Genomic DNA, 25,678 nt, shown 5'->3' with positions numbered 1-25,678 from the left:
ACAATCTCAAACCAGAGCTTTCTGTCTTTCAAAAACCAAACCTGCTGGCGCTGGCCGTGGTGCTGATGTTCTGATTTGCACTGCAGGGTCCTCGCTCAGGGAGGACGCTGGGTCCGTCCAGCATCTTGCCAGAGATCAAGAGCTGAGCTTCCCCCTCCCCACCTCTCCATTGCTCTGTTCACGGTCCTGACCTTCCCATTTTAAATCCCACCTCCTAGTATTTCTTCTTCATAACAGCCACCATTCCTTGGGGACAGGAAGCACCAAACAGCTGAAACCACAGATACTCTCCAACCTCACTTTCACCAGTAACTTTAAACCTCTTCATCCTCACACAGCTCTGACAAATGGTCAAGAAGAGAGGTTAGGGACTTATCGCATTTTATTACCCCACCCCCACCATCTGATGAAACGTGAGTGTTCAGGGAAGTGGTCACAGGTGAGGTGAAGAAGGTGACGTTAGTGTCGGATAAACCTAAAGCAGTTATCAGGCCCGTATATTAGAGAGTTGGCTGGCCTTCAATCTCAAAAACAAGGCTGAGGGAGATGAGCAGAATTCCAAAGTGCCTTATTTAGGGAGGTGCCAGTGGGGAAACTGAGGCTTACTGCATAGATATAGAGTAAAGTTAGGAAATGCATGAATTTCTTCTGATCTAAGACAATGTTTTAAAGCCATCATGGCAGGTGGGGGTGGGGGAGGTAGTTAGGATCGTGGATTCCATGATTTTGGGAGAAGAGTTCAGGCCCCGCTTCGGGATTGCTGAGATCAATTGGCATTGGAAACAGGGATGGAGCTGTATATGTGACTTGAGAACATCCTTGGCACCCCCTGAGCCCTGAGATCCCCCCAGCCTCGCTCGGCTGGACTCATCAGGAATACTGCCAGATGGACCAGAGCGTGACCAGGGTGACACTGTAGGCCAGCACCGCCAGCAGGTAGATGCGGAACAGCAGCCTGTCCAGCACGGAGCCCACGCGCAGCCAGTCCCGGGCCACCTCTCGGCTCTCCTCCCGCTTCTCCAGGAAGTGCCGGATGGAGGCCAGCTCCTGCAGCAGCCCACGCACGGCCAGGGAGGCCTCCCGCGGCGGTGGGGGCGGGCTGTCTTTGCCCCTCGGGATCTTGTCCAAGTCCCTGGGTCCTCCCAAATGGCCGCAGTGGTTCCCCATGTCTAGAAGAAGGGGCAGAGCGTTGGCAAGAGAGGAGGTCTAGCCAGCTGGCCTGAACACTGTCCCTTACATTTCTCTGGCCTGCAAGAAGCTTTTATTATGAGCAATCTCAGACATAAAGAGCATTGGGAGTAACTTACATATTTGTGTACCCACCATCCAACTTAAGCAAATTAAGAAAGCCAACACAATGGGAGATTCCTGTATACCTCTTCTTAGTCACATCCTCTGTCCCCTCCCCAAGTCACCAACATCCGATTTGGTGTTTATCCTTCCCATGCACTTCTTTTTTAACTCATGGTCTTTCCCCAGCTTTGATATTCCCTACTAGTATTTCATTTGCGCTTCACAACAGCCCATGGACTGGCAGAGGAGGTTGAATTGTTACCCACACTCTTTGTATGAAGGTGCTAACGCTCAGAGAGGGTAAGAAACTAGCCTGTGGTCACACAGCTGGAGCGTCATTTAATAGCAAGGCCATCGAGGCCTAGATATCTGGGCTCTGAATCCACTGCCCTCTCCACTGTGTCTTATTGCCTCGATGCCCTCCTCTCCATGACTCCGAGGCCTTCTGCACCAGAAAACACACCTGCAGATATGGCGGCCTTCGCCAGGTGAGCAGTGAAATCAGGCATCAGGCGGGTGCTCTAGCTCAGAGATTTTCAACTGTGCCACAGTAATTTTTAAAATATGCAGTATCTGGCTGTTTACTCAAGGGCACTGACCTCTTTTCCCTTAGATTAAAAAAACACACACAAAATAAATGACAATAGCCAACACAATAGCTGTTCAGTGTGCATGAATCAAAAGTATACCTATTTTTTTTTCAGATCTGCAAAAAATACATTTTTTTGCTATGCTGCAGAATTTTAGTGACTAGTTTATATGTGCCATGAGATGGAAAAATTGAAAATTGCTGCTCTAGCTCATGAGTTCATTAGGAGATGGTCATAGGTTAACGAAACATCTGTAAAAGGCGTGGCTCTGGCCAGAAGGGAGGACAAAGAGGAGTGCAGTGGGGTGGAGTGGTTAAAACACCAGCTTAGTCAGATGGGCCTGATTTCACATCACACTTGACCAGTTCCTGGCTCTGTGACTTAGGGCAAGCTAGTTGGTCTCACTGTACCCCTGTTTTCTCACTTGAAAAATGAGAATGAGGACAATGTGGATGAAATGGACAAATTCCTAAAAACACACAGTCTCCCAAAATGGAATCAGGAAGAATCAGAAAACCTAAATATGCCAATAACAACTGATGAAATAGAAGCAGTAATAAAAAAACTCTCAGCAAACAACAGCCCGGGTCCGGATAGCTTCACTGAAAAATGAGAATGAAAATCCAATGGGTCACTGTCAGGATTACCTGTGATCCCACAGGAAATGCTTTGCACATGCCTGGCCCAAAGTGCTCAAGAGACAGACCAACACACCACGCAGCACGACCACCAGCAAATGGTGGCTGTGGCAACTCCTCAGTGGGTCCCCTGCACCCTGCGTCCTGCCCCATCTCTGTCCACACCCAGGCTGATGAGCATGTGCAGGTGCAGCGAGATGGACACTCAGGCTGCCCCAGTGAGGTGGTGCGTGGGTGCCACATGCAGGACAGCACCCACCTCCCAGGCCATGCCGAGCTCCTGGGCACGTCCTCCAGAGACACCACCCCCCCCCCCCGCCCCACGTCTACCTCCAGGCTGGAAGCGCCCCTGCATAGGGACTCCCCTTCCCCTCTCACCTGGGCAGTCATCAGTCTTGCTGGTTTGGGAGGCAGCTGGGCACCGATGGGAAGTTGGCTGCTCCCCGAGGCAAAGCAGCAGGGCGATTCGCTCGAGAACCAGGCGCCGCAGCCAGGCAGGCACGGGCTGCTGCAGGTCTTGCTTGTGCACCAGCCGCACGATGAGGATAGTCTCAGCCAAGCTGATCACCAGCAGAGCCATGCACACGACAAAGTAGACACCTGTGCACCCCGGGAAGGGGGAAGGAGGGAGACACAGAGGAGGTGGGAGGGTCCACTCCTGGCTTCCTTGGCCACACCGAGCTCTTCCCCAGAAGCAGGCCTTACCAATGAGGGGAGTGCCGATGGCGGTGGCTGGCAGCGTGTCGGACACAATGATCAGGAAGACAGAGTAGCCCAGAAGGAGTGTGATCTTGAAGGAGACCCTCTCACCACTCTCTGGGGGCAGGTAAAAGCCCACAATGTCCATGACCATGAGGAAGATACTGGGCAGCAGCAGGTTGACCGCATAGAATAGGGGCCGCCGGCGGATGACCACCTGGGACCAGGAGAAGAGCTCTGGGGGAGGCCTGGGGCAGACAGGCCCTGTGCCCAGGAACCGCCCCCCATCCCAGCCCCCTTGCTTGGTCGAGCTTTCAACCTGCATTTCTCAGAAAAGGACATGGACAGACCCCACATTTTGCCTCTGGATCCAGGCTTATGGCTGCTAGGATAAGGGAGGGACAATTCAGCGGTTGCCCCATCTACCTCGCTGAAGTTCCAGGAGATGAGCGTGACCCTGCCGTTGGGCCAGGGCCACGGTGGTTCTCCCCCATGTCTCCTCAAGTCTACCTGGGTGTGCCGGTCTAGTGGCTCTATTCATTATTTTAACCACACCCGCTCCCTGTCCCACTCACGTAGAACTTCATTTCTGCATAACAGCTGCTGCTTTCCATGCTGAACTCCCGAAACTGGGTCAGCACCCCCAGAAGCTCCCACTCGCCCTGGTTCATGAAGACGCTCTTGTCGAACTTCACCTTTTCTGGCAGGCGCCAAAGGGAGATGTTGATGTCCTGGACTGGGAGACAGGAAAGCAAGCCGGCGCTGGAGTCCACGCCAGCGGCATGCCAGAGCCTGCGATGGTGGAGTGCCGGGTGGCGCACCCACAAGGCTTAGCTCGCTTCAGCTCTTCATCTCCAGCCTCAGTTTCCTCAGCTACCCAATGAGGTAGCTGCACACTGTACCTATCTGTACAGTGGGCCTGGAGTGAGGGGAAGGAAGTATGAAGTGAATCACGCAGCAAAATGCAAAGAACCAACAAACCATATTTTAGAAAGCCCTTCCCCCCGCCACACACACACATACACACCTTTCTAGGTTCTTTTGTTATATTACCTATTTAGGAAATAAACAAAAGTCAATACTCTTCACCTTGACCGGCAGAAAGCCACCTGAACTAGGAAGCAAGCAGAACCCCTGCTTACAGAACAATAGTTGAGCGCCTCCGTCTCTACTAAAGAAACAGATGTACGTGGGCACCAGAGCACAGGAGCGCCCGCTGCAGTCAAGCAGCAGGAGTGACTGACGTGTCCATGAATCAGGAGAATGCTGAACAAACTCTGATGCATCCAGACCACGGGATATTCTACGGCGGTCGGAATTTGTGAGGGAGATCCACATGCTCACTAACTTGGAAAAATGTCCCAGATCTGCTGTTGAGTAAAAAGAATCCAGTAGCAGTAGCATAAATGATCTACGTAGAATAATTTCCACGCACTTTCCATAGATGTGTATGTATGTGTGTAGAGGCAAAGGGTAGAAGAGGATCTGGAAGAGCATATTATATGAAGTTTATTCTGCTGAAAGCCGGTAAGTCCTGGTGTGGGGAGTTGGTGAAGAGTTTGGGAATGAGGGTAGAGGTCAAAGATCATTTGTAATTGTGGGTTTGGGTCAAAATTAGAATGTCGTGGAGGATGCCGTTTTGCAGTAAAGTGATGCTCACTTCACTAGACCTCAGCGAGCACCTAGCGTGAACCCCCTCAATGTGTTTGTCAGCACCTTTCTCTGTGCCAGGCACCGTGCTGTGCACCCAGTGGTGGGCAGAAGTCATGCCCCGCCCTCTCTTCGTGTGTATCTGGTAGAGAAGTGCACATTGAACAAGTGCTTACAAACACAATAGACGTGGGAAGACGAACAGGAGGCTGTACATTGGGGTTTGGGGATGGCTAGTCTGGGGGGTTGAGAGGGGATTTCCCCGAGGAGCTGCCCCTGAGCTGTGATTCGAAGGTGAGCAGAGGAGTTGGCCAACCCAGGTGTGGCTGGGGCAGGAGGGGGACAAGAAGGAAAGCAGGAGAGGAAGGAAGGCAAGGTGGCCTCGGAGGGGAAGCAGGCTGTGATTAGGGGAAAGCACAGGCCTGTGGGGGCTGGGAAGGAGGCAGCTGGGCTGCAGCAGATCGCAGGGGCACGCAGAAGGGGCTGGAGGAATGGGCTGTGGGCAGCCAGCCCAGGGCCCCATGGGCCAGAGGAAGGATTTGGATTCTGTCTCGGGAGCATTGGGAAGCCACCGAGAGTCTTAAGCAGATTTGCATTTTAATAAGGTCTCCATTTGCTCTGAGGAGCATGAATTGGAGGGGGACAAGAATAAAGGAGGGGGACCCGCTAGGAGGCTACTGCAGAAACCTGGGCACAAGATCGGGTTGGCTTGAATTAGGGGAGAGTGCATCAGTGGAGAGGAGAAGTGAGGGCTTTGAGAGACATGGCGTGCCACTCCTGTGAGTGACCCTGGGAAAGAACGGGCCCTGCTGAGTGTTTGCAGTCGGTTTGCACTGTCTCGGTCAGTTGGTATGATGACAGAGGGAGGCACCGGGCAACCAGTTAATCCCATTTGGAGGATAAAGAAACAGGCTCAGTGACATTAAGACTATAAGTGGCGCCCTGGCCGGCATGGCTCAGGGGTTAGAGCATCGATTCCAGTCAAGGGCACGTACCTGGGTTGCAGGTTCCCGCCCTAGTTGGGGTGCATTGGTGAGGCAACCAATTGGTGTGGCTCTCTCACATAAATGCTTCTCTCTCTCTCTCCTTTCCCCCTCTCTTCTACTCTTTCTAAAATCAAGGGGGGAAATATCCTCCAGTGAGGATTAACCAAGAAAGAAAGAAAGAAAGAAAGAAAGAAAGAAAGAAAGAAAGAAAGAAAGAAAGAAAGAAAGAAAGAAAGAAAGGAAGGAAGGAAGGAAGGAAGGAAGGAAGGAAGGAAGGAAGGAAGGAAGGAAGGAAGGAAGGAAGAAAAGTGTGGTAGGTAAGTTGGATAAGGAAGATGCATCCGGGATGTGCTCCTCACTCAAGTGCCCCGGGCCCCAGCCTGCGCCCCTGCCTCCAGAGCCCATCTACTCACTGGTGTGCAGCCAGCTGGTGAAGGTCAGCGAGCAGTTCTGCACATCGAAGGGGAAGTTGTAGATGTCGAGGCTGCAGGCAGTCACCACCTGGAGGGGCTTGTAGTTCTGGACCTCGCCATGATGCCGGACATACACATACGGGATATCTGGAGACTTCCCCACGTCCACGCTGGCCAGGGAAGAGGGGTCAAGAAGCAGGTCAAGCCTGGAGTCTGAGGGTCTCTGAGAGCCCAGCAGGGAAAGAAACCCCGGGAGGGGCTAGGGCAGCAGGACAGCTTTCCTGTCTCTCTTAGGCCTCCTTACCTGCCATCAACACTACTTTCCATGCATTCCTTGGCAACCTAGCCAAAAAAGCAGGCAAGGATCCCTGGACCCCAAACGCCACGGACCCTAAGAAGCATGCCCAGCTGTTCCTACACTGCCACCCACTGGCTGGGCAGAGCTCAGTTCCCAGGATGCCCGCCCGGTGGCAATGGGCAGGCTTGGTGTGTTCCATCCTGACTCGGGCTTCTCTTGGCTTCCCGTTGCTAGGAGCCCTGTGAAGTGAGAGGAATCATCTCTGCAGGAAAAGGAACTAGAAACGTCATGGAGAAGAAGGGGCACATGGCAGAAAGTGACCACTGTAGCATGCAGAGGCCTGGGCCCAGGGCCCTGAGCCTGCGGGTTTCCGTGGAATCAGGCTGAGAGTGGAGAACTCAAGACTATAGCTGTTTCACCGATTCAGCCAGAAACTGGAATTTCCCGCATCCCTCCAGCCTGAGCGATGCAGGGCACGTGGCTCCTGGTCGACTGCCTCTCATGAAAACCAGTGTGGCTGGCACTCCAGGAGCCGGGCAATGCAATGGGTCCTGGCAGAGGGTGACCGGCCCCTCCACTTCCTCCTCCCACCCGTCCCTCAGCCAGAGGGTACCTGAGGGTGGGGAGAAGGGATGCTGGCCAAGCCAGAGAGACTGGCTGCTGAGAATAAAGGCTAGTGGGACTGAGGGTGCAATCTGTGGCGGGTCAGGCACAGGTGAGACTTGAGAAATGTGAGTGTCTCCCAGCTTCAAGTCTCCCCTGTGGCCAGGAACAGTGGCCAGCACTTCATTCCTTCCACTAACGTTACTGTCCCTTTAAAAATGCAGCCGTCCCTCATTCGACTATTATAACAATGTGAATTCATCCACTGGCCTCCTTTCCCCAGCAAAGGGCCCTGGGATCAAGAAGTGCAGAGTTTCACCATTAAGCACAGAGTTTTTAAAAAGAAAAGAAAAAGCAGGGAATTTGGGCGCAAGCTAATTTTACCCACAGCTCTACAAGTCTGGGTGGAGCATGGCAAACGGCTCCCTGCCCCTGCCTTCCCCAGCCCACAGCTACCTGGCCGCCCAGCACCAGAAGGCGGTACTCACAACTCGTTGATGAGAATGTCCGGGACCCAAATGCTGTCCGTGGGGATGGACAGCTTGGTGATGTTGTCGAAGTCCTCGGGGTTCCACTGGAGAAACTCGTCCGTCCAGTACTAGGGAAGGAGCAGGACCCGTTAGGGTGGGCGGGGTCGTCCCCAGCGCAGGCCAACTCCACCTCTCAGTGCCCAGGAGAAAGGCAGGCATCTTCTTGGGGGAATCTGGGTGTCAGTGGCACCCTAGTCACTCAGCAGCACCCGAGAGTCCCCCACCTTTGTGCCCACGCACTTCCTACATGCAAATACGACGCAGCCTCGCAGGGACAGCAGTCTGGCATGGCTAACATTTTGAATCCCCTAGCCACCAACGGAGGGATCTGAGACCACAGCTTCTTGGTCTTGGTCTGTACAAATGTTAAGTGTGGATGATAACATGCACCTCTCAGGGTAGAGATGGTTACTCTTAAGTTTTGATCGATGCATTCTCCACTATCCTGACAGAATGGCTGATCTAACCGATATACATATTTTAACATTTCACATTCTTTTTGAAGGCCTGGGAAAAAAGATGGCGGGTCAGTGGGAGTGGTCTGGAATACTCAATAGCGAGTGGAATGCTTTGGAAGTTAATAGACTATGTTATCACTGATAACTGTATGGCAATCTCTGTCTTCTTGATCAACGTGAGTCTTACTCATCCTTCTAGACTTAACCAAGGCACCTGTCTATTCCATTCTCCAAGAACCTCTGGGAACCCCATCCCCTGGCGGGTTTCATGTGCCTCCTCTGTGTTTTCATGGCTGACATCTTGCCTGCTGTGTTGGTTGCATGGAATTGTCTGCTCACGTGTGTGTGGTCTGTACCAGTCTGTGAGCTCATAGTGGGCAGGGCCTGATCTAGTTTGTGTCTCTAATTCCAGCCCCATAGCACGTAGTAGACTGGCATGCCCTCACTGCTGGGGCAGACAAGTGACCCTAGAGGTGCAGAGGTGGGAGCTGGCCATGGTGTCCCAGGAGAGAGCTCCAGGAAGCCCACTGGGTCCCTTCCCTGAGGCAGCGAGTGTTCTGCAGTTAGGGATCTCGCGGAAGCAGAAAGTGAGCGGTACCGCAGGAACCAGCATTTGGCTTCTTCCTCACCCCCACTTCCTATCCCACGAACTGGCTGTGGTGGGGTGCTCACGAAGAGTGGGAGAGATTTAACAGAGACCCACGTTGCCAGGCGTGTCCCCAGAGTCTCTCAGGCTTGACCTCAACGAACTGTCCTCATGTCCCTGTCCCCTTCTCTTTAGCCACGTTGTTGACTTCCCCTCTGTTCTGACACCTTCTCCAGGTACCTGGGGCCCCGGGGGCTACCAGCTTAGGACACACGGTGGACAGCAGCCTGCCCTGTTTGCCTGTCCTCCCCCACCAGCTCCAAGCCAGAACTGCTGCTGGGGCCTCAGAGACTCCACACGCCAGCGCCTGACCAATGCCTGCCAGAAGCTGGAAGAGGTGGGCAATAGCCACGGCGTGAAGACTGTTTCAATCACCCAATTTGGTTGTTGTTCAATTTGGCTTAATAGGAAGAAGACTTGCGAGCCATTCGAGCTGCGTGAGAGTGGAGTGGCTGCCCCTGAGCTCCCAGTCACTGGAGGTGTTCGATCGAGAGGTGGGACACGCACTTGCTGGGGGTTCCATGGAGAACTTCAGGACCCAGAGCAGGTCCAGAGGACTTCCCCCACCGAGCCTTCCGCCCCCCTCCATCCCCAGCCCCGAGCTAGGGGAGTCCAGGCTTCCTCATCTCAGGCCCCTGATGCTCCAGGTGACGGGTCCCTTCCCGGAAGGGTAAGTCCCAGGCCAGGGAATGAGGCAGGAGGCCAAGGGCTGGGCTGCTCACCTGCCGGTACCAGATGTAGGTGGTCAGGACCTGGTTCTTCTCGTCCTGGGAAAGGAAAGGGAGCTCGCACAGGTGGCCCTGTGGGTTGTGGGTCCACTCTGCACACACAAACCCCAGAAGGAGCTGCTGCTCTGTGTCCCCATTTCCTTGGGAAGTGGGGGTGAAGCAAAGGGGCAAGGAGAAGGGGCCAGCCAGGAGAAGTTGGTCTTTTACTAGGATACAGCTAGAAAGAAATTCAGTGATTTATTCTTAAACTATATGTGCATGTAAGTATATATACCCTCTATTATCTTCTATTATGCCATGCATATTATATATGTCTATTATGTTATCTATATTGTACAAATATGATATACATAATAGAAGATAATATAACATAATAGAAGATAATACAAAGCATATTTAACAATATCGTGTATATCTATATCTATATCTATATCTATATATATCTATATATCTATATCTATCTCCTATCCTAGAATGAAGTCAAGAGGTACAAAGCCACATAGAGTGAAAAATTCATCGCTCTCCCTCCCTCCTATCCAATCCCCAATTTCCCTTCCCAAACAGCCGCATGGCCTGTAGTGAAGACTGATGTCAGTTCCCGCCCACCCTAACACAGCACAATGCCCCATTTCAGCATCTCCGCAGTCGCCTTCTGCCTATCTCTGCAGTGTCCAACCTCCTGTGCTGGGCAGTGAACTCCACCTACTACTGTCATTAACGGAGGAATCAATTAATTGATTTGTGATGAACTCTTCAACAGCCATTGAGTAACACCCACCATGTACCAGGGACCTGTGTGACCCAGGGCATAGAGATGAATAGGACAATCTGAACCCTCACACAGCTCGCACAGGGAGGCGGTAACATGATACGGTGAGTGGCCCGCTGGCTGCAGGAGTGTGGGAGGGATGGCCGCAAAGGTGGCCCCAGTTTTCTGGTTTGGGCAGCTCTGCACATGAGGGGTGCTGCAACCTGTCTGGTACCCGAATGTCCACCAGGTGCCCAGGGCCTCCCACCTCTGAGTTAGGGGCATCTTGGGGCTGAGCCCTCACCACGTTGAGGATGGCATAGACAATGACGTCGATGGAGACGGTGGTTGGCCTCCTCCAGTCCCGCACGGGCCGCACGCCCTTCTTGTAGTTGGTCAGGAGGTGATCCGACAGCCGCCACAGAGCGGGCCTGGAGGTGTTATGGGCCTGGAGGCCACCCCTGCGCCTGGCTGGGAAGGAGAACAGTTCCAAGTGGACATCAAGCCGGAGCCACAGGGCCTCTCGCCCTGGTTTGGAGCTGTGAAACGGAAAGTGCCCTCACCAGTCCCACCTCACAAAGCTTCCAGATGCCCCACCACGGACATTTCCATTGTGTCTGCAGACTCCTCCCCAAGTTCAAAGGTGCCATCTCATAAGGGTAACCTACACACTCATTTACGTGAGAGAGGGAGCCGGACTGGAAGGAAGGTGACATAAGACAGGTGAGGTCTGAAGGAGGCCACAGGCTCTGGTCAGGGGACTCCCGGGAAGTGAAGGGGAGCTGGCCCTGGGAGGTGAGAGGGGTACAAAAAAGTGGCCCCCAGTGCACAGTTCCTCAGCCCAGAGGTCTGCGTGAGGGTTTGCCTCCGTCAAGGTCAGATGTCAGTGACCGTATAGCCCCTCAGCTCCTGGCCCCCAGCCTGCAACTGACAAAGGAAGAAGAGGGCATCCAGTGAACACTGACATCTCCTCTTCCCTCCTGCAAAACCCACCCCAAGAAGCCCGCCGCCCCACCTGCCCGGGCGCACAAACTCCTGGGGAGGTTGCCGGGTCCCTCACAGGGTGCTGTGTGGGCAATTTGTTAGGGTTAGGAAGAGGGCTGGGGGGAGGTGTGGAGGAAGCGAGCAGAGGCAAATTGTCCCCAGCACAGGAGGCCTGCCAAGACCCAATGGTGAGGAGAAAGCCCCACTCCTAGGCCCGAGCCCCATCCTCTGGGATGTCACGTGCGCCTCAGGTGCCCTTCTGGGAAACAGCAGAAGCACTTCCTGAAAGGTGCCAAGAAACATGCAGGTGGAAACAGTGTGGGAGAGGGAGGACCGGGGTCCAGGCTGAAAGCCTCGGGGCCTGGCTCTGTGTGCGCAACCTGCACAACAAATCGATCCTACAGAGTCTCCTTCCTGCCCCTCGCCACCTGTCCCTGATACACACCCAGCTGCCCTCAGGACAGAGACGAGTAGGGAGAGGGGAGATGGGAGAGCATGCATGGAGGGCTGCCTTTGGAGTAACATCAGTTAGCATAGTACTGATTCAAACCCAGAGTCCTCTGTGTCTCCCTACAGCAGCAACAGCCCAGAGCCTGTTGTCTGGGATTCGGGCCAGTTTGGAGAGGACCAGTCTGGGCCCCATGGGTCAGAGCAAAGGCCGTTTCTGGGAGTCAGAGGGCTCCTCAGCCCGGGCAGCCCGGACCAGTCATCCCCTGCAGCCGGGCCTGCTCCTCCTGCTGAGCTTCCCCAGTGCCAGCTCTCGGGAGGAAAAGCATCGTGTCCGGCCGCCGTCCACCCTAACGTACCCTGGCCCCAGCTTCAGCCCAGCTCTGGATGACGAGAAAACGGTCTAAGATAAATGAAAATTGTCTGCAGCGAGAGGACACGACCCTTTTGTGAGGAAAACACCCGTATCCACTGGGGAGGCGGGAAAGGATGAGTGGGGATGCAGAGAGGGGTTTGGTGTTATGGGAGGCTAGCCCCGGAAGCAAACTTTGGGAGACAGAGACCTCAAGAGCCCACGCAACAAAACCGGTGCTGCTGCTAACCAGCTGTGTGACCAGAGCACCTTATTCCCCTCCGGACCACAGCATTCCCTCTGAGAACAAGAGGGCCTTGCAGCTCTCCTTCGGTGAGTTCAGGGGCAGGGCAAAGAGCAGAGACCTCGCTCCTGCCCCGTCCACAGGTGTCCCACACAGCAGGCTGCGCTGCACCCCTCTCAGCAGCCCTGCTGTCACCCGGGCTCAGCCTCAACCTCCCAGCTAGGCACAGAGCCTCAAAATGCTCGCATCCGCGTTCGGAGTGAGAGCCTGACTTCCTGCAGCCTTACCCACTCCAAACCCCACAGTCCCTCAACCCTGGCAGGAATCGAGCCCCCCCTACCGCCCCTCGGTAGCTGGCCAGCCACGTCCTCCGTGTTTCCCAATACCGCCTCCCCCCCACCACCACCGCCTTACCTTCTCCCTGAGTCAGGAGCCCGGGCAGAAGCAGGGCAAGCAGCGCCTGCGGGGCCCACAGCAGCATGGCGAGCTTCCTCGGCGCGGGCGCCTCGGGGTGGCGGGCGGGCAGGGAGAGCCCCGCCGAGGGCCAGCCTGTCTGCACTCTGCCGGCCTCGTGTCCCCGCCGGCCTGCCTCTCCGGGCTGCTCCCAGCACTTCTGAGGCTGAGCCCTGCACTGCCCACGCTGCCCGAGCCACCAGGCTGGGAAGCTGCCAAGTGTCCCTGCAATCAATCCTTCATTTGAATCAGGTTTCAGGGTGGGAGGGGAGGGGATGGAACCACTGAGGGGCGGGGGGGCTGACAAGCTGGGTCATTCAGCGAGGCTCAGTCCTTCTGTTCTGCCAGGTGCCCTGCGCAGTTCCCCAAGGACTGACTTGGGGACCGGAGGCCGCGGGAGCCCCTGTCTGCTGGGAGGTGCTCCAGGCAGCTGCCTTCATGTATGTCCCACGGCAAGTATGTTTCCTAGCATTGGGCTGGGCTGGGTGGGTGAGGTGGGAGGAGCAGGAGGGCCATTCTCTTGCTCGGCAGGGTGACACAGGGCCCCTCGCTAGGCAGGCGACTGGGCATCTCTGCAGACAAAAAGGGGACCTGGAGTCTCCACTGCCCTTTTGCCCTCATCGAAATATTCATATTTAAAGAGCCAAGATATAATATACATATGTATTTATACAATGCAATTTTTTCTAGGCTATATAACTATTTTATATATTTTTATTATACAAAGTAAATATGCATAGTTAAAATACAACAGCAATACATCCTCATTGTGGGAAAAATGAAGGAAAATGGAAATCATCCACGGGAGTACTGACAGCCCAGGGACAGCCACCATTCAGACTTTGGTGTACATTCTCTGTAATGTCCTTCTATAATGTGTACACACTGAAATAAGTTACCATACATGTAAATTTGGGTCCTGCCCCCGTTTTTTGCTTAATGTCATTTCACGTGCGGTCGCAACACTTTTCCTTTAAATGTGATTTTCTTGAAAGAAGTGTCTTTCTTTTCTTTTTCTTTTCTTTTTCTTTTCTTTTTTTTTTTTTTTTGTAAGTTAAATAGGCACGTATCTATCCCTCCGATACCGAACTGGATGCCCCCAGGATGTCTGGGAAAACAACGGCTATAGGTTTATTTGGAGGCGTCCCACCTCCACCTCACCATGCGAATAGATGTATAGATGTGGACTTTTCTTCTTCTTTTTAAAAAAATTGTTACTTATTTTAAAATTTGTTTTTTATTGATTTCTGAGAGAGGAAGGGAGAGGGAGAGGAAGATAGAAACATCAATGATGAGAGAGAATCACGCCCCCTACTGGAGATTGAGCCTGAAACCCGGGCATGTGCCCTGACCGGAATCGAACCGTGACCTCCTGGTTCATGGGTCGATGCTCAACCACTGAGCCACACCGGCCGGGCGGGCTATGTGACTTTCCTATCTGGACTGTTTTCTAGGTGAGATGCACCTGCATCAAAGCGCAGTCATGCAAGCTCCAACCACAGAACATTTCATCCCTTTCCAGCTGAATTAAAGGGTACAACAGGCTGAGAACACTGCAAGGAGAAAGGATTTTCTGAATTTTAGTTAAGTTAAAAAACACCCACCTTGATCAGAAGTAAGTCCTTTCTGGTTCTGTCTGGGTTTTCCCTCTTGTTCATGTACACGTGAGAACTGCATGTTGCATTATCCCCTCCATTGATGGGGTCCCTCACAGGGCCACGAGCCAGGGGGTGGCCTGGGATGTTCCCTCAAGCTCCAGGAGCCTGAGCTACCCTTCTTTCGAGCCATGTGTTCTCTCACGGCACAATCTAGAAAAACAGGGAAAATCAGCTCCAAGAATTCCCTTTGGGAGGACGGAGATGGGGAGAAGTGGTAGAAAAGGAGAAAATAGGGGGCCCCAAACTTCTAGAGAATTTAGAGCCACCTCCTCCTGTCCCCTGAAAGAATGTGCCCGGAATCCAGGCTTGACCGCAGGACAGGCAGGACAGGAAGACTGGGCTGCGTGGGCCCTCAGGCAGCAGAGCTCAGACTCAGAAGGGCTCTGTGAGCCAACATCGGAGCCATGAATAAACGCTGGGGCTCCTGTCCACTCACCTCCGTGGCCACTTAGAAATCCGCTGTGGATTTCTAGAGGGCGTTCTCCTCTGTTGGTTTGCATGATGAAGTCTGCATCTAGCACTATCCCATTCATTTTTTTTGGGGGGGGGGGGGGGCGCCTTCCTATGGCAGTAACAAACCCACTTGGGGTTTCATTATAGTTGCTTCATCATCGAAGAACAGACACTCAACCACTACCCCCGCCCCCTCATGCCTGCACACACTAACTGCTGCCCCAAATGCTCCCCGAGCATATCCATGAGGCACGTGCCCATCTCCCTCCACGCCGAGGCCAGTGTGGCCTGGGAGCATTCCTTCCACAGAGCCAGGCCGTGGAGACAGAAAGCAGCGAGAGGCATCCGGCACTGAACTTGTTCTGGAAGGGGCAGTGCCAAAACAGGAGGGAAAGGGCAGGAAGCGGTGAAAAGAAACAGAAGGTAAAACCATAGGAAAGGGGGGATCTGAAGAGGAGAAGGGAGTGAAGTAAAAAATAAAAGGAAGATGAAAAGAGGAGGAAAATTGGTAGGAAAGCAAGGAGGAAGAGGAAGACAGAAGTGAAAAGGGCAAGGAGAGAGGGAGGAAAATTCTAGGAGGGAAGGAAGAGAAAGGAGAGGAGAAGGGAGGGGGAGGCAACAGCAGCACGAGGGTCTGGTGGCCTGGATGTGGCTCACTCCGGCCCACCATGGGAGTCTGGAAGGTGGGCTCTACACACTGTAGAGTGGAGTGCCAGCCACGGGCACGTGCTAAGAGCCATCTGGGGGCAGTGCCAAAGCCTGAACACCCTGTCCCCTGGGCCCAGGCCCTCATTTCTGCACTGAGCTCCGGCCCCTCTGGGACCGCCCGATTGCGTTAGAGAAGGAAGAGGATGTCTTGGGCACAGTGTGTGCATTAGAGAATTAGCTTCTTGGGTAACAGGGTTAGAGCGAGCCAGGCAGGCCGCGCGGCACGTGGAGCTGTATCGCCGGTGTGCCTCTCGGATGGAGCAGCAATCAAGTTTCCCCTGAAGAAATTTCCTATTAATGGATCTGATGGCACAACGGACAGGGAGGAGCTGGAGTTGTGGCCAGTGGCGGGGTGTAAATTGCCTCCAATGAAACTGTGGAGTCACTTTTGCCCCTTTTAAACAAGAATTAGTTCCAGGCCGTGAGGAACTGCCCTGGGCCGCGGGAATCAGGGAAAGGCGGAGGCAGGGCTAATTTGATTCCTGAGCTCTGGCTGCAGACGGCCGGCTCCTCCCCGGGAGCGGAGGCAGACATGCAGATGGCAGTGAGCCAGTGAGTGTAATGAAAAGCTCAAGCCTGCAGGAGCCGCAGGCCTGGGCCTCCCTGGTGTCTAGCTGCTCCCAGCACCCTGGAGAGGAGGACTGTACTCACACACATGTGCCAGGAGCTTTCCACCCATCCGCCCATCTCACTTTTCTTGTTCCCATTTTCCAGGTTAAAACACAGAGCCCAGAGAGCCTTCGTGACATGCCCCTTCCCCACAGGTGGACGTGACGGAGCTGAGGCCCTCCAGACTCCTGGCTCCAGCCTTTCCCATGGCAGCTGTGCTTCCCACCTTCCGCAGTAAATTTTTACTGGTCTGTAAAACTTTTACCACCAAAGAACCTGACCTTTAAAAACCTATAAACTTCCCCAAACTCTGCAATCCGTAGTAACATCTGGCTGCACTAGGGGCCCGCCTGGTAGGAAAGAGCGGAGGGAGGGTTAAGGTGTATCATCCTGGTGCTAAGTGGGAGATGATCTTTATCTTCCCCATCACCTCGGGGAGAGGGCTCCATGAAGCCCCACTGTTTGGACCCAAGGCTCGGCACCTGCTCAGGGTCCCTAGGAGAACCACCCTCCCTGCTCTGGGGATGGCACAGGGAGGACAGACAGGTACAGCCTTTCTCCACCTACTTCTGTGGGCCTGACACATCTTGGCACGGAGGTTAAAAGATTTAGGGGCTGTCTACCCGTGGAGAATCCGGCAGGATGAGATGGTGCTTGATTCCGTTTCCCTAGTTCCCCTGCCAAAGAGACAGCAGTGGCTGTTACAGGGAGAAGAGAGCAGCAAGAATGGCCTTGCTATGCCGTCCTGTCCCATCAAGGGCCTGGTCCCCGGAATCGCCTGGCTCTGAACCCTCCCGCAGCAGCACTGGCCGTTTATCGAGCATGAACTACATGCCAGACACTGTGCTAAGCTCTTTATCATACTTAATCCTTATTTCCTATGAAGAACATGTTATTACTTCCATGTTGCACATGAGAACATTGGGGCACAGAGAAGTGAAGCAACCTGTGGAGAATTGCGCAGCTAATCTGTGAAGGGTGTGGTATTAGGTCTTAGGACCCGAAAGCCCGGGCTCTTGCCCACCTGGTTACACTGAGTCCCAGAGCATCCTCTTGGATGAGACCCAGGCTGATTGGGCTCTGGCTCCCATCCTGGAACGGATGGGGCCCGTGTTCTTGTGGTAATTACTCTTGTCGAAAGGCAGGCCCATTGTGTGGGCCCCACATTAGCCTGCTAATTAAAGATATTTTTATTGGAGAGTGTCATAAGTAAGGATACACAATGACCCAATAGGCCATTAAGTGTAGTGTTTCCCAGTGCAGAGTGGATTCAGCGATGCTGCGTTCCGGCATCCTGGTCCCAGCGAAGCCGTTTCCACTCACGTCAGCTACGGGGCTTCACGGCGAACCTGGACTTCCGCAGGCCTCCTCGTGGCCGGCGGCGATGCTGGAGTTTGGGGTGTAATATTATTCTGCTGAGTCTGGGGTTATTTCTTGTCTCCTGTCACCTGGGGAAGAGGCCTTTTCTAGCCTTCAGACCAGACAGGATAGGATCGGGAAGTAGGCAGCACAGCGGGGGTTCTTCCCTCGGGGCTGACCCTCAGGGTCAAGATGACTGAGGTCTTGTTTTTGGAAGGTGGGTGCTGCTGTTGCCACGTTCCACGTGCACACAGGCGGGGAGAAGGAATGAAGCGACTCAGGCCAGGAGCTGTGCTAGTCTCTCGGGACTCCAGGAAAGGGTTCCAGACATGTGGAAGGAGTTGACAGGCCTTGGAGAACTGGGCCACTGGTTCAGTCTACGTCCCCTGTCTTGTCCCTGAGTGTGTATTTATGTCTGACTTTCCAGCCTTCACCCTTCACACGGAGGGGAGACTTTGCTCCTGAGCAGCCCAGTGTGGTGGCAGCGGCAATGGTCTGAGAGAGAGGCACCCCAGCACGGTGACCTCCGGCCTGGACACCTTCGTGGGGACTTGTTTTCATAAGGGAGGTGGCGACCCTCCCCTCAAGCCACGAGGGGACCTCGGGCATGAGAAACAGCAGAGCAGGGGGTCTGCCCTTCATCCCCCCTTCCCCGCCTCCCCCTCTAGTCCTTGCAGGTGCCCACGAAGGGAGACTCCAGCCTCCTGAGTAAGTCTCCTCCTATGACAGGACACTGCCCCACCCTTTCCCCAAATCTCTCCCAAAGTCTAGCTTTTCAACCTCCTTGAGGGCAGAACCCTTGTTTCTATGCCCAAAACAACAGAGCCCGTCCAGGGCGGTGTCCAGGGCAGGTCACTGGGAAGTGTCCCTGGTGTTAGCAAGCTGGTCGCAAAGGCCAGGCCTGATGGTGCCGGTGATGAGTCAGTAGCCCATCTGGTTCCCCCGAAGCTGGACCCTGGCACAGAAGGTCACTGGGCTTAAATTTCCCTCTAACTCAAGAGAATAACTAAACTCAGGAAGGAAGGGACCAGAGAGGCCATCTCATTGCTGGCGAGTGGCCATTAGTCCATGTGGCCACCCCAGCGCCGGACCTAGGACAGAAGATAATTCGGCTTAAATGTCTCTCTTACTTGAATTCTAATTTCCAGAGAGGAAAGGACTGGAAAGGTCTTTCCATCCATCCCTATCCCCTTGCTTCTGGGAATATTAGCATCTTAATATATTGTTATTAGAATTTTCTGAGAAATTTTCAAAGAAAGAAACCTCACAAGTCCCTTTGGGATTTTAAAACAAAGTTTCTTCTAATATCTAACTTTAAGTGCACTTGGTAAAATTGGAGTCATTTCCTTTTATCCTGTGGAAACGTCTCCCATGTCCTGTCTGTCCTCCCCGCCGCCTCTGAGAGGGGACGAGGACATAGTGGCCGCGTCTGGGCCCTCCGGAGAGAAGGACGCAGAGGCGGAGAGCAGTGACACTCACTCGCCCTTGCACACACATCACTGAGTGCTGTAAACGAACAAACGTCATGCCCGTCCTCTCCTTCACTTTGAAACTCTGTGGTAGGTGAAATGATCTCCGTCTTACAGACGAAGAACCACAACGCTGCAACATTTGGTGACTTTTCCAAGGTCACTCAGCTAGTAGGTGACCACGCCTGGTTGGAACCCTGCACCGAGCAAGGGCAGCCGCTGTGAGATCTGACTCTGTCTTCTCCTTTCCCAGAGGAGTAAGAAGTGAGAAAGTCCTACTGGGAGGAAAGAACAACAAACTTAATGGTCGTTGCCTCTGGGGGTGGGGGTGGGGTGCCTTTTCACTTTGTTGATGGCTCCTTTGCTGGGCAGAAGCTTTTTAGTTTGATGTTGTCCCACTGGTTTATGTCTGCTTTTGTTGCCTGTTACCAGTAACTAACTTCAGTGTTCTCATGTCTAAGTTGGCCATAACCACCCTGATCCCACAGGTCATGGTGAGGATGAAATAAAATGATGGATCTGGGGGGCACAGTGTGGAGAGAGATCTATTTTCTTTGTCTACCAGTTCTGCCTTTTGTGGACGAAAGGGGCCACATGCTAACCTGACAAGCTCAGGGAAGGCCTGCATGGCAGTCTTGCAAACTCAGAGACCTAAAGTAACCACAAAGGATGGTCTGAAATTAAACTTTGACTAAAAGCAGTTTTGGTAGGTAGCTATGGCCTAGGCTGGTATCTTTTCTGACAAGGTCAACCTTTACCTTAACTGAGCCTATCTGTCTTTTTTGCATCTATGATAACATACCCTTGAAATGTCTGGGTAACTTGTAACTTCCCTTTTTCTGGACCCCCTGTGGTACAACCTAATGTGCCTGGGCTCCAGGACAGAGACCACAAATCCCTTCATTGTTATCGTGTTAATTGTTCCTGCACCCATCTACGTCCCTTCCTTTGATTGCAATGTATAAATAATAGTATAGATGTAACCCACCATTCTCCAAAGCATTATCTCAATTTGTTGAGGTTCTGCTTCCTGGCATATTACGACAGTCTGGCTCAAATAAACTCACAAAAATTCTTTACAGGTTTGAATGTTTTTGTTAACACTTTAAATTTTGTAGCATGTAAATCTATTACCTATGCAAAACATTGAATCAGTTTTTAACACTAAGCAATGGGAAGAATGGAGTACAAGCCAATTCTAGTCCTGGTTCCATCGAAAACTATCTGTGTGGCCTTGGGTAAACCAGTGAAACTGTCTATGCCTCTGTTTCATCACTTATAAAATGGGAATAATGGCCCTGCCTACTAAATTCACCTGTCTACTAAATCCACAGGACTTTATTTATTTTTTAAAATAAATCTTTATTGTTCAGATTATTACAATTGTTCCTCTTTTTTCCCCCCATAGATCCCCTCCACCCGGTTCCCACCCCACCCTCTGCCCTTACCCCCCCTCCCAACTGTCCTCATCCATAGGTGTACAATTTTTGTCCAGTCTCTTCTGGCACCCCCCACATTCCTTTCCCCCCCGAGAATTGTCAGTCCACTCCCTTTCTATGCCCCTGATTCTATTATATTCACCAGTTTATTCTGTTCATCAGATTTTTTTTTATTCACTTGATTTTTACTTTTTGTTGTTGTTGTTGTTTTTTTGGTTTTTTTTGGTTTTTGGTTTTTTTTTCATTTTAAATTTCTTTATTGATTAAGGTGTCACATATTTGTCCTCATCCCCCCATTCCCATCCCACACCCCTCCCCATGGATGCCCCAACCCTCTGTTGAACTTAAGCATTGGTTAGGCTCATATGCATGCACACAAGACCTTTGGTTGATCTCTCCCCCCTCCCCCCACCCTCCCCTATCCTCCCTCTGAGGCCCGATAATCCGATCGATGCCTCCTTGTTTCTGGTTCTGTTCTTGTTCATCAGTCTATGTTGTTCATCATTTCCCCTAGATGAGCGAAATCATGTGTCACTTGAGATATACTTATAAGAATTGAATGTGCGACGAGCAATAATAGTTATGCTGACAGGCAAATGAATCAGTCTGTAGTGAGTTTCTTTCTGGACCAACAGTTCTTTTGAGACCCAATATCAATGTCCACCAGTTCCTTATGAGTACATGTCGGCACTGACCCCTCAGCTCTGGATGGTGGACAAATGGTGGTAATGCAGGTCCGACTCCCTCTGGTTTGGTCTCGGCCGGACCCAGGGGCACGGCTTCACCCGGATCCAGGGGCCCACGGCCTCACCCGGACCCGGGACCCAGCCTCACCCGGATCCAGGGGCACATGGCCTCGCCCAGACCCAGGATTCAGCTTCACCCGGACCCAGGGGCGCATGGCCTCTCCCGGGCCCGAGATCCAGCCTCACCCGGATCCAGGGGCAAACGGCCTCGCCCGGACCCGGGCTCCAGCTTCCCCTGGACCCAGGGGCACGTGGCCTCACCCGGACCCAGGGGCGCGTGGCCTCTCCCAGACCCAGGGTCACGTGGCCTCACCCGGATCCAGGGGCCCACGGCCTCACCCGGACCCGGGACCCAGGCTCACCCGGATCCAGGGGCCCACGGCCTCACCCGGACCCGGGGCCAGGCTCACCCGGATCCAGGGGCCCACGGCCTCACCCGGACCCGGAGCCAGGCTCACCCGGATCCAGGGGCCCACGGCCTCACCCGGACCCAGGACCCAGGCTCACCCGGATCCAGGGGCCCACGGCCTCACCCGGACCCGGGACCCAGGCTCAATGACCCGGGACCCAGGCTCACCCGGATCCAGGGGCCCACGGCCTCACCCGGACCCGGGGCCAGGCTCACCCGGATCCAGGGGCCCACGGCCTCACCCGGACCCGGGACCCAGGCTCACCCGGATCCAGGGGCCCACGGCCTCACCCGGACCCGGGACCCAGGCTCACCCGGATCCAGGGGCCCACGGCCTCACCCGGACCCAGGGGCCAGGCTCACCCGGATCCAGGGGCCCACGGCCTCACCCGGACCCGGGGCCAGGCTCACCCGGATCCAGGGGCCCACGGCCTCAACTGGACCCGGGACCCAGCCTCACCCGGATCCAGGGGGACACGGCCTCGCCTGGAACCAGGATCTAGCTTCCCCCGGACCCAGGGGCACGTGGCCTCACCCGGACCCAGGGGCACGTGGCCTCTCCCAGACCCAGGGTCGCGTGGCCTCACCCGGATCCAGGGGCCCACGGTCTCACCCAGACCCGGGACCCAGGCTCACCCGGATCCAGGGGCCCACGGCCTCACCCGGACCCGGGTCGCGTGGCCTCACCCGGATCCAGGGGCCCACGGTCTCACCCAGACCCGGGACCCAGGCTCACCCGGATCCAGGGGCCCACGGCCTCACCCGGACCCGGGACCCAGCCTCACCCGGATCCAGGGGCACACGGCCTCGCCCAGACCCAGGATTCAGCCTCACCCGAACCCAGGGGCGCATGGCCTCGCCCGGACCCAGGGGCACGTGGCCTCACCCGGACCCGGGACCCAGCCTCACCCTGACCCAGTTCCCAGCCTCACCCGGACCCAGGGGCACGCGGCTTCACCCGGATCCGGGACCCAGCGGGGTTTCGTCTTCTTGATCCCAATTCCTGTTGGTCAATTCCCTCTCAGCAATTCCTTCGGCCATTTTCTCAGAGTTCCAGGGCAGCCACCGCAGAACTCGTTGGGCGGCGGGCTCGGCGAAGCTCCGGTGTGCCCGGTGCGCGGCGGCGGGCTGGTCCAGGGTAGCTGCGTCGGCCCTTGGGTCTGCAGCGGTGGCCGGTCGCCGAGCGTGCGCACCTGGCCGCTTCTGGGGCGTTGAGATTCTTGAAGGACTCGGAGGTCAGCAAGCGCATAGTCTCCCACCCCATGTCTCCCAGGGGCTCGTCTGTCCGTGCTCGGCAGCGAGTGAAGCCTTCCCCTCAGCCGGAGACCGCTGGGGGAACTGCGCCGAGCCCGATCCAGGCCGCCATTGTGTCGCCTGAGCCGTAGTTTTTAAAGTGTGGTCTTTGGGACACCGGCATCGGCTTCATCCCGCGTACCCCTCTCTTTTATTCTAGTTGTAGAGCATCTGCTCAGTCAGCCCTCCGGTGGTTCTGGATGGTGTCTGCTCTGCTCTCCCGTCGTAGTCTCAAAATTGTTGTGGTAGGCAGCAATCAGGCTTCTGCCCTATGCCTCCATCTTGGTCCTTGTTTGTATAGTTAAGTCTTGATTGTTGTTGGTGTCACTGGGAGGAATTTTCCTCCAGGCCAATTGGCCGTGCGGACCCTCTGTGTCTATAAAGGAAGAGTTGCTGTGCGGGAGACACGTTTATGTGCCGGGTCTTGGTGCAGCAAGGCTTTGGCGCTCACTGCGTCTGCCTCTTGAATGTGTCCCTTATGGGAGTGGTTGAAATCTGGTGTCATCTCACACCGACCACTAGATGCCCTCGTTTCTGGGTCTCCAATGGAGTGTAGGTCAGCTACTGCCTGTGGCCCCTCAGCAGGAATTACAGCATCCCTTATATTCGTGACCTGTTTCAGTGTCTTCCCCTTTTGGCTGCCTCCCTATCACTCAGCTTCCCCAATCTCCCTAGGTGGTCGCTCTTGATACCCCCCTTTGTGGGCTGAGTGCAAAGTCTTGGGGTTGTTAAGCCTTGATTGCTGTTGGTACACTGGGAGGATGTGACCTCCAGTCCAATTGGCTGTGAGGATCAGCTGTGTCTATGCCAGGAGACAGCCCCATTCAACTAGACTTGAAAAATTGTAAAAGCCTCTGTGTTCAGCTTGGATGGGGCGGAGTTACAGGGCGGAGCCTACCGCCTTGGCTTCCCGTCAGCCCCGCCCTATGAGGTTCCTGTGTCCCTCTGTACTCCCAGCAAACACCTCTGAGAGAAAAGCGCCCTGGAGTTTCGCGCGCTGCCAAACAGTCTAGTCTCTCCCCCAATGAATCTGGATTCCCAGATTCTCGCCCGGAACTGGGTTTCCGTGTAGTCAGAATTGGGGCTCACCGCAGTCTGGCGCTTTTGTCTCCTTCCCTCCAGGGCGACTCAGCGGCACAGTCAACAGCCCATCCTCCGCGCACAATCCGTGCGCGCCTCCGGTGCTCTGCTCTTCGCCGCCTCTCTGCACCTCTGCCCCACAGCCCAGCTTTCCCCAGTATGAGCCTGGCTTCCCCGGGTCTTTCCCGGAACTGGGGTTCAGTGCAGTTGGAACTGGGGGTTCAGCACAGTCCGGAGCTTTTGTCTCCTTCCCGCTAGGGCAATCCAGCGGCACAGGCAACAGACCCTCCTCTGCGCACATTCCCGTGCGCGGCTCCGGCGCAACTCCTCTGTGTCTCCGCCCCACAGCCCAGACTCCCCCAGCATGAGCCTGGCTTCCCAGGGTTTCTCCCGGAACTGGGGTTCAGTGCAGTCGGAGCTGGGGTTCAGCACAATCTGGCGTTTTTATCTCCTTCCCGCCAGAGAACGCCAGCCAGGCCGTCAGCCGCCCCTTCCTCTCCGGCTCCGTCTTCCCTGCACGCGCGCGGGCTCGTGTCTCTGCCCGTGTCTCCATACCTCAAGCTTTTACGGCTTCTCTAATTTTCCTTGTGGTTTTCTCTTTCCTTCTAATTGTGGGCATTTCAGTCAGCCAGCTTTCCTGTGGTTCTGGATGATGTCTGTTTTGACTTTTAGTTGTGTTTTTGAAATTGTTGTGCCCGGCTGTAGGTTAGGTGTTTAACCTATGCCGCCATCTTGGTTTCTCCTATTCACTTGATTTTTAGATTCACTTGTTGATAGATATGTATTTGTTGTTCATAATTTTTATCTTTACCTTTTTCTTCTTCTTCCTCTTCTTAAAGAATACCCTTCAGCATTTCATATAATACTGGTTTGGCAGTGATGAATTCCTTTAGCTTTTTCTTATCTGTGAAGCTCTTTATCTGACCTTCAATTCTGAATGATAGCTTTGCTGGGTAGAGTAATCTTGGTTGTAGGTTCTTGCTATTCATCACTTTGAATATTTCTTGCCACTCCCTTCTGGCCTGCATAGTTTCTGTTGAGAAATCAGCTGACAGTCGTATGGGTGCTCCCTTGTGGTAACTAGCTGTTTTTCTCTTGCTGCTTTTAATATTCTCTCTTTGTCTTTTGCCCTTGGCATTTTAATTATGATGTGTCTTGGTGTGGTCCTCTTTGGATTCCTTTTGTTTGGGGTTCTGTGCGCTTCCTGGACTTGTAAGTCTATTTCTTTCACCAGGTGGAGGAAGTTTTCTGTCATTATTTCTTCAAATAGGTTTTCAGTATCTTGCTCTCTCTCTTCTTCTGGCACCCCAATTATTCTGATGTTGGTACACTTGAAATTGTCCCAGAGGCTCCTTACACTATCTTCATATTTTTGGATTCTTTTTTCTTTTCTGGTTGGGTGTTTTTTGCTTCTTTGTATTTCAAATCTTTGACTTGATTCTTGCAATCCTCTAGTCTGCTGTTGGATCTCTGTATATTGTTTTTTATTTCAGTCAGTGTATGCTTAATTTCTAGTTAGTCCTTTTTCATATCCTCAAGGGTCTCGCTAAATTTATCAGCCTTTTCTAGAAAATTCTTGAAAAACCTTATAACCGTGGTTTTGAACTCTATATTCAGTCATTTGCTTTCCTCCATTTCTTTCATTTGTGACCTGTTTCTTTGTCTCCACATTTTGGCTGCTTCCCTGAGTTGATA

At 53.8% G+C, this 25,678-nt stretch overlaps 1 protein-coding gene across 2 annotated transcripts; it reads right to left on the bottom strand.

Annotated features, from left to right (window-relative positions):
- Nucleotides 1-870: 870 nt before the first annotated feature.
- On the bottom strand, nt 871-12,788 carry HTR3A (5-hydroxytryptamine receptor 3A; the record flags this gene model as incomplete). 2 transcript variants are annotated; one of them, XM_079786873.1, is made up of 9 exons in its annotated part: nt 871-1,169; nt 2,900-3,121; nt 3,227-3,437; nt 3,796-3,956; nt 6,270-6,439; nt 7,659-7,768; nt 9,527-9,571; nt 10,585-10,728; nt 12,714-12,788. In XM_079786873.1, 9 exons carry the CDS (start codon nt 12,786-12,788, stop codon nt 871-873), a joined length of 1,437 nt encoding a protein of 478 aa, XP_079642999.1. The 2 variants fall into 2 exon arrangements, with proteins under 2 accessions (XP_079642999.1, XP_079642998.1); XM_079786872.1 differs by having other exon boundaries at nt 10,585-10,751; nt 12,722-12,788.
- Nucleotides 12,789-25,678: the final 12,890 nt, after the last annotated feature.

Source organism: Cnephaeus nilssonii (genome assembly GCF_951640355.1).
Source record: "Cnephaeus nilssonii genome assembly, chromosome: 13".
Classification (NCBI taxonomy): domain Eukaryota; kingdom Metazoa; phylum Chordata; class Mammalia; order Chiroptera; family Vespertilionidae; genus Cnephaeus; species Cnephaeus nilssonii.
This window is presented reverse-complemented; position numbering and strand designations above follow the sequence as displayed.